This window comes from Mytilus galloprovincialis, chromosome 10, assembly GCF_965363235.1.
Source record: "Mytilus galloprovincialis chromosome 10, xbMytGall1.hap1.1, whole genome shotgun sequence".
NCBI classification, from domain to species: Eukaryota; Metazoa; Mollusca; class Bivalvia; order Mytilida; family Mytilidae; genus Mytilus; species Mytilus galloprovincialis.
In genome coordinates, this window is record NC_134847.1 from 14,506,238 (window position 1) to 14,521,321 (window position 15,084).

At 31.5% G+C, this 15,084-nt stretch overlaps 1 protein-coding gene and 1 long non-coding RNA gene across 2 annotated transcripts in view; both read right to left on the minus strand.

Annotated features, from left to right (window-relative positions):
* Positions 1-15,084, minus strand: part of LOC143048874 (uncharacterized) — a 55,181-nt gene that overhangs the window by 24,054 nt on the left and 16,043 nt on the right. The window contains exons 8-12 of the mRNA XM_076222743.1: positions 13,256-13,344; positions 9,598-9,721; positions 7,206-7,311; positions 5,415-5,455; positions 539-674 (exon numbers count right to left, since the gene is read on the minus strand). Of these exons, the coding sequence (XP_076078858.1) occupies positions 539-674; positions 5,415-5,455; positions 7,206-7,311; positions 9,598-9,721; positions 13,256-13,344 (496 nt within the window). The remainder of the gene's footprint in view (positions 1-538; positions 675-5,414; positions 5,456-7,205; positions 7,312-9,597; positions 9,722-13,255; positions 13,345-15,084) is intronic.
* LOC143049902 (uncharacterized) lies at positions 4,011-5,115 on the minus strand. Its single transcript, XR_012970353.1, has 2 exons — positions 4,716-5,115; positions 4,011-4,359 (listed from the first exon to the last, which is right to left on the minus strand). It is a non-coding gene; the product is annotated as an uncharacterized LOC143049902 (long non-coding RNA).

Consider the following 15,084-nt stretch of genomic DNA (forward strand, 5'->3'; position numbering starts at 1 on the left):
AAATGAGGTACTGATTTGTCTTGGTCCCGAAATGTCTCCTGCCTTGTCAAACTGTCTATCAATCATGTCTACTAAATTTGTCTCATACGTTGCCAAATTGTCTATTAAACTTGTAGCTGAATCTTTCGAGGTGACGAACTTACTGTCCTGTAAAGTTACCTTATCTACAAAGCGCATCATTGATTCGGATTAATAAGACTGGTTTCCTAGAATAGTATACTTTTTACCTGTTAAAAAGTACTTGACTAAGAACCAGTTAAAAATTATCTACTGCAAGTAAACATGTTGAAGAAAAGGTTTTGCATTTGAATGAACAGAATCCAGAAACATGTCAAATTAATATTTGTTTTCTTGTTTTTTGTTTATAATTACTTTGTTCATCAAAATTGGATTAAATATATTTTCTGCAGAATAATTGCACTTGTCCCAACGGTCAAGCTTGATACAGCTTTTACTTGTCCGACCTTTTTTCCCTCTGGTACTGGACAATCAGACAAGCGTTATTGTCGAGGCCTGATGTATAAAACAATAGAAGTACCTAATGCAGAAGTAGTGTCTTCTAAGGTACTCTGTTCATCATCATCACAAATACTTTTGTCCACTGAAATTACGGTCTGTATATGCACATCTTCAGAGCTCCCAGTGTCAGTGGACATCTCACCAAACTGTTCCATCTTGAAAATAAATATTGTTCCTCATTCATTATGTACTAACCTTGTGTTCTGATTCTCAAAACCCTGGTAGCAAATCTCATGTTACAAATTCTGTTAATATGAATTAATAATAGTGTTCTTTATGATCCAGAAGATTAAAAGAGGGAATAAAGAATCGGCATCACTGAAAAATAGGAAATTTACAGAAAAGGTGGAGCAGCAGGCTATAAAGTTTTGTATAGACATTGGAAAAACGCAAACAGAAACACACAAAATTGTTTAAAGTCTGAAAAACATAGCAAAGTTAGTCGTTCATTGGTATTCAAGTGACACATGTTTGGGGACGGAAGAGACATTTGAAAGACAATGAGCCGGAAGGTATGCCATCTTTCAGGCAATTAAATGCCATACAAGATGAAGTTTTGAAAGTTATCAACATTGACCAGCGACTAACAGTTCGCAAAGATGCAGACAAATGTGACATTTCTTTGGACTCCAACACACCACATTTTAGCAAATGATTTAAATAATTTATGTATTGAGTATGTGACTTCTTACAGCAGAACATTAGATTAAAAAAGAATGGAATTGTCAAATCAATTTATTAATTTTTTATCTCTTGAATACATACGATTTCTAGACAGCATATCAACAACCGACGAAAGCTGGTTTTATAACTACAATCCAGAATTTAAACAACAGTCACCAAGACAATGCACTGTCCGACTCTTCTCTAAAAAGTCATCAAGCAATTAATTTACTTGGATTTGAATGTCTGGAAAATCCTCTGTATATAGCCCTGACTTAGCGTCAATGGATTTTAAGGTATTCCACGCATATCTTTTCTCCGTGGACAAAGGTTCGACGATTTACCTGTACTAAGACAGGAAGTAATGAACATAATCTTTAAAATGAAAACAGAACCGTTTGAGAACATTTTTGATGACTGGTTAAAAAGATGTAATTAATATGTTGCTTTGAAAGGAGACTATATACGTAGAGAAATGTTGAAATGTTGAGGTTGTGGAAATAAATATAAATATATGTTTGGGTTCTCCAGCTGAGAGTTTCTTATGATTTTTAAATTGATGAAAATATGATTATTTAGGCAGATACTGAAATAAAATTTGTTATAGTTATTGACCAAGCAAGTCGGTATATGGGATTTAATCTGCACGGCTGTGTGACCCTATTTAACCTGAACGATGTAGTTTGGGTTAAAGGGTCACACGAGCCATGCAAATTAAATCCAATATACCGATTTGATTGGCCAATAACTGTTTAAACACATGATGCAATCAATTTACGTGAACCTTTTGGAAATGTGGACGATATTCCACAATCCATGTATCCTATGAAAGTCTCTTGAAGGGTAAAGAAAGGGAGAAATACGACTTTGGAAATTTTTAAATTAATAACTTTTTTTATATTTAGACTTATTCTAAAATTGCGATTAAAAAGTAGATTTTTTTTTTTCATTTTTGTTATTAAAATTAATTCCCAATTTTTACGTAATTAGCCATGACGATTAAGACTTTAACAAATTGTGTAATTTGAAATCAGTGTATGAAAAAAAAATCATAATTGAAAGATTAATTGCTTTTGAAATTATTTCCCCGGCTCATTGATATGCTTAGAGAAAGATGAACCGAGAAAGATGTTATATCATCTGAATTTAAAATGTTACATAAACAGAAAATACGTTTCTATTTCCAATCTTTTACTCCCCTAACCCCACAAATTTCTTTTTTATCTACTGTATTAATTTTTAAGACACGTCCATCTAAATGAAGTCTAATTTTTCTCCAGCTAATCCCCCTGTTATGAAACAAACTTAAATATGATCCTCATTAATTTGTTTGAAATCACATTAAGGTTGCTCGAGTGTCTTCCTTCATCTTGGATTTTGAAGAAGCAGATAACTAAAATTGGTCTAGATATTTGATGAAATGTACAAAGGAGTAGGTCCGGTAAGGGCCGATTTTGGCCTCAAATTTTAGGTTCATCTAAAGAAAGATTTTGAACACCTTTTAAACACTTAAGTGTCTATTTCAATTGATTTAATTCGTGTATGTGAAAGATTTTGACTGATTTAGTAATTAAAAACGCTCTGATTTAAGCTTAAATATGAAAAATCTATCAAATATGCCAAAAACCGTCACTTTTCAGATGGTTTTTGTCAAAAATGATATTTGTGCATTGTATTGTCAAAAACAGCTCATATTTATGTAGCAGAAGCATTTTACTTTCCAAAATATAGCTTAAAGATTACATTTTCACAATTTTGTAAAACTGCTATATTTTGGGGACAAAAAGGGGTCTTACTGAACCTACTCCTTTTGAAAGTTGTATATAATTTAAAAGACTTTTGATATAAATATAGAAAATTGTGTGTTTTATCATAACTACAGTTGTAATTTCTCAAAAACACTTTGTTTGTGTTTGATTCGATTTTTTTCAACTTTGCCAAATAAGGGGAGATCACTCAGATAAAGTAATTTTTATAATAGAAAGTGTAATAAATTTACCTATATTGATATGTAGCAAGAAAACAAAATTGATGACCTCATTTTTTCTTTTTCTTATCTGAAAGCATGTTATAAGAGCAATCTTCTCACATTTTATCAGTTCTAATAGTACGTTTTCTTTTTATTACACACAATTTGATTTTCCATGCATAATCTATACACTATCTGACAATTTTGCACAACCTGTAGAGTGAAAAAAAGTCCGGTGACCCATACTTTTATGAGAAAGGTTTAAGCAATAATAATATATTGTTTTGTAGTTACACCAGGACATGTGGACCCCCCCCCCCTTTTTTTTTTTTTTTTACAAAAAAACAATATATAATTAAAATAACATTTTGAATTAAAACCAAAAGTATACAGATCTTTAGATTAATATAACAAAGAAGTGTGTAAAGTTTAAAGCAATAATCATAAATCATTTTTGAGATACAGCACATCATGTGTAAACCCCCTCCCCCTCTTTTACAAAATACTCAATAACTCAAAAATGAAAATTTAATCATCACCAAAAAATTCAGATTTTAAGATTATTATAACTAAGAAAGTGTGTAAAGTTTTAAGCCATAATCATAAATCGTGTCTGAGATAAGGTGCAACACATACATGTCAACCTCTGACAATGGGAAATCATGTCATGACATGACATATGTCAAAAAGAGTGTGAAAACGCATGACGTAGATGCGGACTTGTTAATATGAATGTGGTAATGTTGTGAATATAAAAAACAATATATATTCTACTGTGAACTTTTATTGTATTAAACACTGGTCTGTTATGTTGCTTTTAAAGCACCACCACTAGGCACATATTCAAAACAACTGCCAGTTTCAAGTTTAGTTGCATTTATTCGATAACAGCACACAATACAAATGTAACATAGTCAAGTTCTGATCAGAATCCAGTGTCAATTTCTTTATAATTGAAAAGGCTCTCCCACAGTAGGAATTGATATTAGCTTCATCAAGATTTGAAAGAATGTCATAATGTTGGGGTTTTTTTTGGCAATGAAAATGTCATCTATTATCTCTGCCATTGCTCCCACTGCTATTGCCTAGTTAAAACTGAGTAGTTCATCAGAAGAAAGCGGGTACTATGAGAGCTGATCCAACAGTTCTGTGATATTTTTATCCCCATGGCCTGTAGAAATCTGTTGCCGTTTTGGCTAGATTTGAAACTGAAATTGAAAGAGAAAAATGTTTTATAAATTTGATTTCCATTAGATAAACATGTTAAATGCTTATTCAAATAGCTACATTGTATATCTCCTCTCACATGTATTGTTTTTTTATCATTGCAACATAGAATGCACAAATTATGCGTTACTTGTCACTTGATCATTTAAACTCGAACTCAAAAATATAATTTATAAATCTTGTACCTTGCCGTACACATCGTTTTGGCTTAACAATCGGCACTTTAGACGATGGTACAGGAGGCCCTGAAAGTGACCTCTTTCTGTGCACATTTCCACTATAAAGTGAATTTGAAAGAAAGTCACAAAATTGTTAAAACTAATCACAAACTACTTACCTTTTACTGTTTGTCATATAGAAAAATAAACAATGTGGCAGCCAAACAATTACTTCGAATTTTTCGGTATTTATCGCCGAATAAGGAAAAAACCCGAGAATAGCAATATCACTAACGACCATAAAATGAAAAGAACGAAAAAGCGTGTAATTGCGTGTAAAGTGGTGAAAAGCGTGTACACGCCATGTGACAAAATCCTTGCATGTAAACCGTTGAAAAAGCGTGTATTACACTCGAATATCATGTCACTTGACATGTATGGTGCAACATGTGAAAAAAACACATCCCTGTTTTAGTTACAAAGTCCTGTAACTCAAAAAGTGTTCATCTTATTTTCACCAAAAAGTATACAGATCATTTGATCATCATAAGAAACAAGTACATCAAGTTTCATAAAATTTGGATAAATCGTTCGCAAGTTGCAGTGCAACATGTTTACGCCGGACAGACTGATAGACGGACGGATGCCAAACATTTGTATACCATAATACGTCCCATCAAAATTTTGACGGGCATATAAAAATTTGGGCAAGTATCCTGTGATATAAAAATGTCATAACTAACCAAGCAAAAGATAAAATAGAATCTAACCACTAGCAAATAAATTGTTTACAACTTTGAATATACATATTTCAAGATTTGTCTACTTATTATGCTTTAACTACACTTGTTTCATATTCTAAATTCTTTAATACTCACAGACGAATCTATAGATGTTATATCTTCTTGAAATGATGAAACTACAAAACAAATATTTTTGTTTTATTTTCAAAACATTAAAATCGAGAGTGCCCAGGCTGAAATGAAATGTCTTGCCTACTTTATGATCATAAAAAAATTAATTCTCATTAAATCTAAGAGAACAAGAATGTGTCCATTTGAACACAGATGCCCAAATCAACCTATCATTTTCTATGTTAAGTAGACCTAAAATTGGGGTCACAACTCTAATTTGGCAGTGAAATTAGAAAGATCATATCACAAGGAACATGTGTACTAAGTTTCAAGTTGATTGAACTTCAACTCATCAAGAACTACATTGTCCAAAAACTTTAAACTAAAGCGGGCATACGAATGAACAGACAAACAAACGGACATACAGACAAGAAAACATTATGCTCATAAATAGCCATTAATATTGGGCATAAAAAATGTATGTATTTAATGAAAATTATTATTGCACACCACTTGAAACATTTCCACAGAGCCATCTCCTATTAGTCAAGTTATTTAAAAAAAAAAGATCAACAGTGCCTAATAGATATAGGAAGATGTGGTGTGAGTGCCAATGAGACAACTCTCCATCCAAATAACAATTTAAAAAAAAGTAAACCATTAGAGGTCAATGTACGGCCTTCAAAACGGAGCCTTAGCTCAAACCGAACAAGAAGCTATAAAGGGCCCAAAAATTACTAACCATTCAAACGGAAAAACCAATGGTCTAATCTATAAAAAAAAACAACAGAGAAACGAGAAACATGTATGGACACCATACTTAAGCTTAAAGAAGTTCTGAATTTGGATTGTAATTGAATATTTGACACAGCACTGACTTTTGAACCAAATATAGTTGATAGACCAACTGCCTAAGAAAGAACAAGGTACAATAAGGCCTGTTTTCAAACAAAATTTGAAAAATGAGAAAATAGAGGGGCCAAAAACAGGACTTATCTTACTTTGTCCTTTAACCCTTTCGCCGATGAGTCCCGGTTTACTGCTGACGACGAGTCCCGTTTTACCGGGATCGGAATACATCTTTTATGTTTCCCGCTCAAACAGTGCAAACATGAGTTACCTTTCTTTGATGAATAACCCGGATGAAAGTGTAAACATGACGCTTCAGTTTGTTGAAAACCGTGTCAAAATCAGAGGAAATTTACGGAATTTACGAGAATTTGAAATGAGGGAACAATTTTTTGGAAAGAATATGGAAGAATTGAAGCCAAACTAGTATACTTTTTTGACATAAAATGTCGTTTTATGTTCAAAACACTTGGAATGGACATCGTTCAGTGTGAGGAATTTGTACAGCCTCATAATTTTTTTCAAAATTTTGCCATTTTGGGTTAAAAAAATTACGATTTGGGGTCAATAAGCAGAATTTTGAGAATTTCACTGAAATAATGCCGAAAAATTGAAAATTTGAATATTTTATGAGGAAAAAATTATCAAAACATAAAAAAACCTGTGAACTTGGTGTAAGTGAATGAAATAAATAAACAAATAACTACAAACAAGTTTTTATTGACATTTATTATGAAGATCTCCCACTTGAGTAAAAGTAGCCAGGGAAGCCATCGTCTCAGAGTAGCTTCTGTCTGGGCAGCAATCGGTGAAAGGGTTAAGATAGAAACTGGACAATAAAAAACTTAATTTTACCTAAATCACTAATCTATAAAATGAGATTGATAATGACAATAACAACTGTACTTTTATGATTTTCTATCCCATTTGATAGCAACATTTCTGATTATTTGTATTACAATATACCTTTTCCAGTCAGGAGACATTTTCCCACATACATTCTGAAGTCATTCAAATCTTTTTGAGACATATCAAATTCTAGCGTTGTTCCAGACAAAACATTTTCAGCCATCTGAAATAAAAGTCATGTTTAGAGCTGTTCCTTTAAAACATACATACTTTATATAAATAAGGATGTTAGTTGTCTTGTTTGAATTGCTTTACATTGTCATTTTAGGGCCTTTTATAGCTGATTATGTGGTATTGGCTTTGATAATTGTCGAAGGGCCTTACCGTGACCAATAGTTTTTAATATCTGTGTCATTTGAGCCTCTTGTGGAGAGTTGTCCCATTGACAATCATACCACATTTTTTTTTATGGTACTAAGGGAAGGCACTTGGAAAAAGATGTTAAAAACCTAGAGCCATTATTTTACAATTTCACTTACCACCTTTTTATCATTACAAATTGCAACTAAGATGGCCATTGTTATAATATAGTTCGTTGTGTTACATTTTAATGTTGTGTTTCCGTTGTGACGTTTGTTTTCTCTTTTTTTTTTAGTGTGAATTCACATTACTATAAGACGTGTCACGGTACTTTTCTATCCCAAATTCATGTATTTGGTTTTGATGTTATATTTGTTATTCTCATAGGATTTTGTCTAAGGCTTAGTCCGTTTCTGTGTGTGTGTTTTACATTTAAATGTTGTGTCTTTGTTCTCCTCTTATATTAAATGCCTTTCCCTCAGTTTTAGTTTGTTACCCGATTTTGTTTTTTGTCCATGGATTTATGAGTTTTGAACAGCGGTATACTACTGTTGCCTTTATTTCTCATTGGCACTTATACCTAATATTTATTTAAGCTGGATAACTTGATGTGCTTTCTTTAAAAAATTGACAGGGTCATTTACACTTTCATTCGATTTAAGTAAGAATTATTTTTTCAAAATCCTGGTAAAAACTATAATAAATCTCAGACTTTTGACAGTAATAATGTAGTTTTAACAATGATTTTTATTCTGTATTTTCCAATTTCTAGAAAAGCACAATAATTCATTGTTCCTTATATATAAATTCTATTGCTTAATAAAATATATGGTTGACAATGGCTTGTTAAATTTATCCCAATATGTGTAAAATCTTTCTATGAAATTTCAGTTATCTGAGTTGAAAGCTGTAAGAGTAGTTGATTGAACACCTCACTTTTTTGCTTTCTTTCCAGCTTTTCCCCGATTTAAGAGGTTAACTGACCACCATGTAAGACTATTTTTCTCTAAACTTCCTGTGTCAATTATAATTCAATTTGATTTTGGAGATAGAACAGTTCAGTTATGACAAAAACCTGTAAAATGTAGAAATCTGGTATTATAGATAAGTAGGGAGATATACCACCTGGAATTTTTTACAATGGTACAAGATAAACGATACCATAAAGTTCCTGTGATGGTTACCCGATCTTTATCCTATATGCTTCACATTTTGTGATCAAGATATCTATTTTAAAACTATTATAGTTTGAACATTAAATTTTACATATTCAAGTTTTTGCACTAGAATGGGAAATTAAAATCATTTTGATTTTAGTAAAGCAGGAATTCAAGTGTTTACAGATTCAAATAAATAATAAGTTGTCCCCTAATAGAAATTGTTTTTGCAATGAGCTATTAATTGACACCCGAATCTTTCCTATATATTGCTCCTTATTCTATTAAGGGACTATGTTGCAAATACTTGGATGCTTTCTCTTTTGGGGCTCGAACCAAACGCTGAAAAAATGCTGTGCAAATGAAATCATCTGTTTTACACTAATCAGAGATCAGTAAAGACATGTTAAACGATTCTTGCTTAGAAGTAGAAACAGAATAAACACAGGTTTAGGACAAAGCTGTTGAACTTGGTTTTTCATTTTATATAAGCATGCACTATTTTCAATCATGAAAATGGGTCCTACTTTGTAGAATTTTATTGCAAACCAAATAAAACTTTTCCACGGATTAATCTTCTAATTTTCACTCTATTTAAACTTTTGTCCCATTCAATAGATACAAAAGCTATTGTTCTCTGTGTAGTTTTAATTCACAGGACCATTAATTCTGCTTAGAAAAATCTATCACTCTGATATCATTTAACCCCATTAAAAAATCATCTTCTAAATACATGTTTTAAATTAAAATAAACTGCATGTGTCATGTTTAATATTTTCAATATCAATAATATTTTCTCAATCTGTTCATACTGACAATAAATTGACCAATAGCAGATGACACTGTGGTTAAGTTTCATTTGATTCTCAATTGGACATAGCTGTGACCATTGAATCTCAAATTATATGATCTAATAATTTTAGAGAGAATTAGGTAGACATGTTGTTTAATCAAAAAAAAAAAATTCATCCAAATTTAAACATAAAACTTACTTTCAGAACGTACAAGCCACACGATATGTCATCCTCTTGTTTAGAATGGAGGAGACTGCCTATATTCCATTGTGTGGTAGCAATGTCCACTAAACCTAGTTTAGACCTCTCTTTTAAAAAAAAACTGGAAAATATAAAAAATTAACATTCAAATTACTTCTTTTCAACTTCAACTTTCTTTATAATTTTAATTACAGTATGTACTAAAATAAATTGTATAAATTATCTTTCTTAAATTCTTTTTTTTGTAAATTCATTAGGGTGTAAAAGTGTTGACTGAAGTTCATTTGGTATGAAGCATATGGAAGCACTTCATTCTTAAAATGTGTACACGGTCAACACTTTTAAAACCCTATGAATAATGATGAAATTACAAAAAGAAGTTTTCAATACTTATAACTACATTTTTTCGCAATGTTCATGAAAACCAGTGCTTAGCTTTTGCGCCAATTGGCATTTCATTTGCACCACAAACCATATTTCATTTGCTCCAATAAGAAAAAAGTGAAATTACCAATAAATATTCTATACCATTTATTATCGCTATTTTGTGCATTTTCCTTTTGATCTTTTTTTGTGATAATTTTCATATCATGCTTCTCGCTTGAGATGGAAAAATTATCGCTAGAAACTAAGGAGACCACGTGGCGTTGCTAACGAAATTGACATGAAATTGACAACGTCGCCAAAGGTAAAATAGCGATAAACAGATTATCATTGGTCATCTCAACTCGATTGCTTTTCTCACTTTCGCTGTACCAGCTCAAGCGAAAAAATCAAGCTCGTTGAGATGATCAACGATAATCTATAATTACGTTAGGAACATATATATAGAATAACCATACATTGTCTCGAAATATCAATGTTATTTGTACAAGGCTTAGAAACAGGTAGAAAGCGAGGCTGTGCCGAGCTTTCTACCTGTTTCGAGCCGAGTACAAATAACAGATTGATATTTCGAGACAATGTTTGATTATTCTTTATATACTGCAACTCTTATAACTGTTAGGCGAGTGACATTTTCAGAAAAGACGCTTAGTGACTTTAATGCACCTCATTCTTATGAATATAGAACATGTTTAGAAAGAAAAACTATATGAAAGCTTAGTTTGGACATTTTTATAGCAATTCAAAATAATAACAGTTCCTTCAGCATGGAAATCACTATAATATACTTATACAAACTGATAAACAGATTTTGTTATAACATCATTAAAGTGGAGTTAAAGTCTTATAGGATTGTAAGTATGTTTTATTTTATCACCTTGCACTTTCACTACTTGACTGTGGTTTTCTACTGCAGTTAGTTCAAATTTCTGACCAGTTGAACAATTTGATTTTATAAAACAAATTGCAATTTGGTCAGAATTTTGAATAAGTTGCAATTGGTGGATAGCAACACTTACAGTCAAGTCACTGTAAGACATTAATACTTGCATTTTTAACTGCAAACCTTTTGACTGCACAAACGTGAGTGAAAATAAATGCAGTCCTAATAAAAAAACAAGTTAAGAAATTAAAGTATACAATCCCAATTGTCAAAATAAAGGTCATCTTGGGACCTAACTTTAGTTAATTCACCGCATTCTAATTTTGCATCTGGGGTCAGTTTCACAACAAATCTTTCGACTAAAGCTGGTCGTAAGTCATGAATAGTTCAGTTTACTTACGATTAATCTTGTCTTAAGTTTTTTTGTGAAACCGACTTCTGTATCTGAAGTTTGGTAAACCTTAGTGTTGCAGCTATATATATATATATGTCGCGGAAAGGATTCCATTATGGTTGGATCCATATAAAAAAAAAAAAATAACTGAAATATCCAACGGTTCAAAAGATATGGACCGGACACAAACCAGACAAAGACGAATCAAACAATGTTTGAAAACTTGACGGCTCAAATGTCAATGCCAATGTCAAAATGAACTGATTTAGTTTATGAAGAACCACATGCCATCCCATAATACATCTCTGAACTTAGTGTGTTTAACATCAGTTCTATAGTTCAAGGCAATGCATTTTATATTTGAAATCATTGGTTTTTGGATGAACTGTATACATGTATGAGTTACCCGATTTAATTTGACATGGGCCGCAAACAAGTGGGGACTGACGGACGGATAGACTTAAAATGTGGTTCATATATCCTCTTTAACTTTGCTTGTGGTCAAAATGAAGTATTTAGGTAAAAACCGTCATTCTTTAATTGTGAGAGGACAATGTAAAATTGCGTGAACCTGTATGTTTTATTGACGTCATAAATAAAACTGTACGGAAAAGCATTGTCAACGTCATAAACAAGGTGATATACGGTCAGTGACTGTATATCACATATAAATATACAGTCAATACAATTTGACTGCTCAAACAGCACAGCTGCAGTATATACTGTAATATTCATTCCTGTGGAAATAATATTCCAGAATATATGTTCCTTTTGGAACTAATATTATGAAACCATACAAGGTACATGTTTGTTGAAACTTCATTAAAACACAGTTACTTTGAACATATTGAAAAGAATGTTAATTTGTGACACAGTTCTAAGAATTATACAGTATAGTAAAGTTATAATTCTGTCCATCTCAGTTGTTATTCTGGCTTTAGAAATTTAGAAGTTATCTCAACGATTTTTTATATGATGCATATATATAAGCTATTAACCGTATGTGTGACCACAAAACATACAGACTTCTTTCCTCTGTCTTTGAACTGATAATGTCCATCTATACACCTCATACATGTGAACACTAATTGACTTTATAATTTTTAACCTCAGTTTTGTATTAGAAATGAGTACAGGAGAAATACTGAAGAAACAATTTTTATTCACAATACAACAATGAATATTTAACTTTTTCGTTATGTTACCTGTATTGCCTGTGAAATGGCGCAAATGAAGTTTTTATATTTTGGCGCACTTGAAATTTAACCTTGTGGCGCAAATGAAAGATTGGATTATTAAAAAATTGGGGCAACTACTATCAAGTTTTTCTTTTACATACCTGTGAACTTAATTGTGAAAACATGTATCGTTATATGTATGTTTAAATTCATGCAATTCATTTTGAAATGAAGAATGACGCGAGCTTGCTGTTAGCCAATCAAAATAATGTATAATAATAATACATACATCTAATGTAAATAAATGTTATCTAAAAGTATGACTCAATAAAAAGAACATTTGATACGATAATTGATTACCGGCAGTCTTCAAAGTTGTTAATGCAGCAATGTTTCATAATATTTGTTAGTTTCAAGGGGGAAAAAATGAAAACTGTATCAACTATAGTGATTTAACAAAATGCTTCCACAACTATGTATAAAGTAGAACCAAAAAAAGGAATTTCAAAAGTTCAAAGAAAATGAATATAAGATTTCAATAATTAATATGATAGAATCTTTTGAGATGGTCTTAAAATTAGCAGTTCAGTTAACTTTTAAACTATGTTGTTCAAAAGGTGAAAAATTTTCATTATTGGGCTACCAGAATCAAATATAATATATCAGAGATCAATTTAAATTACAAATGTCACCATGCTTGTTAACTGAAAAATATTAATCCCCTAAAATTTTAAATCATTACTGCCTCATAGTTTTACAAAAGATGTAATTTTTTTCCTCATTCTTCACATGTACTATTCTAAAATTTTAACTTACAACCAATTCTGAAGAAGTTTTTGTTCTGAGAGAAACAGCTCACCCATTGGATTGAAATACAAGATAATTTGTTGTTGTAGTAGAATAACCTAAAATTAAATCAGACAGAGTTAAGACACAAATAATCATAAAAAAAAATTATCATCCTTATACAACCAATTGTTTTCAAATCCTCCATTTTGTTTGTAACAAGTATTTTTCTCACAACATTCTTTGAAAAAACATTGTATTTGACGCCATATTTAAGCAGAAGGTCCAAGGACACAGTTATAGTCCTTTGGTTTTCGTTGTCTACGAATATAGTCCCTAGTGTAAACAGTGTATAACTTGCATGTTTTATTTGATACACTTTCCCAATTTATTTCTTGATATTAAATGCATGAAATATTAAGTAGGGGGATGTATTTACATGTTAAAAAAATTTGGGTGCTGAATCTTTATGTTAAGTAGTGATTTGGTTCAGTTCAAAAAGGTCAAATTTTATCACGTCTGAAGCTGTCAAACTGAATTTTACACCCCCTTAACACAGAATTGTCAATATTTTGAGTTTAGAGCTGGTAGAAGTTTCTATAATTTTGAAATTACTTGTTTCACTGGAAGTACACTACACTGTAAAAATCTTTTTGAGAAAGAGCAGGTGCAATTTTTTTAATTTGAATTTATTGTCTTAAAGAAATGCACTACGAAATGATTGTGTTCTCGGGCCAGAATATAAATATACCAAATGTATTTAATTATATTATTTATGAATCAAGTGTACAAGAGGCTCGTTTGATATATTTACAATGTGACAGTCTAAATATAGAAATTTATGTATCCTCGAGGATAATTTCGCCATCAGCATGTGCACTGTAGAGCGAAAAGGATAATTTTGGCTTGTGGTGCCAAAAGGAGCATTTCCTTAAGAAAGCCTTTAAAGGGATTTATAGAGGAGGTATGGTAAGAGCCATTATTAAACAACTATACCAGGTTGTTTGTCTCTTGGTTAAATTCAAGGCAAGGATTAAATGCCATAACCCTTTGTTAATATCTAGCCCTAGGTTATATTCTGTTGCCTATGTTGTGATTAAATTTAACCTTTTGTTAATAGATTACTTGATTCAGATTTGACCTTGCTTCAGACCTCAATTAAAATATTAATCAATCAATAGTTGTGTATATATAAGTATAATTCATTGTTTACACTGAAGATGAGAGAGGTCTTTAAATGTCCGATAGATATAAATTATTGGGTTTTCTACACATTTATATATCACAACATATCAGCTGTGAGCCACAGTTTAAACTTTTTGGTAAGTGAGCACAGATCAAGCTTAAGAGATTTACATTGTGTCCAGCAGCTGAAATTTTATGATATCTATATGAAGAAAAACCCAAATATCTGTTTATTGTCTACTACTGGTCTATTTCCCCTCCCTTAGACTTGAGCAAGCTGATAACTTCTCCTCACTTTGTACAATAATTACAGAGCAAATGAGTAGGGTAATGTAGGCATAGGGAAGGACCATAAATCAAATTCTTCCATTTCTTAAAACCATTAACAATCAAAAACTGAATTTTCAGATTGGAACAAAATACCAACTTTATCTGTTACTTGTCATGATTAAACAATAAACCAAATATCAAATCAATATCATCAAGCATGAAAAAAAAGTGTGGAAAACTGAATATATCTTATTAAGAAAAAATCGCAAAATCTTGGCAGCATTTACAGTTTAACATCTTATCTGTCACCGGTCCCAATATCTGTGTTTTTAGCGCTCACAGGGGAAATCTTTTATAGCTGGCTATATGGTATGTATTTTTTTCACAATGTAAGGAGACCAATT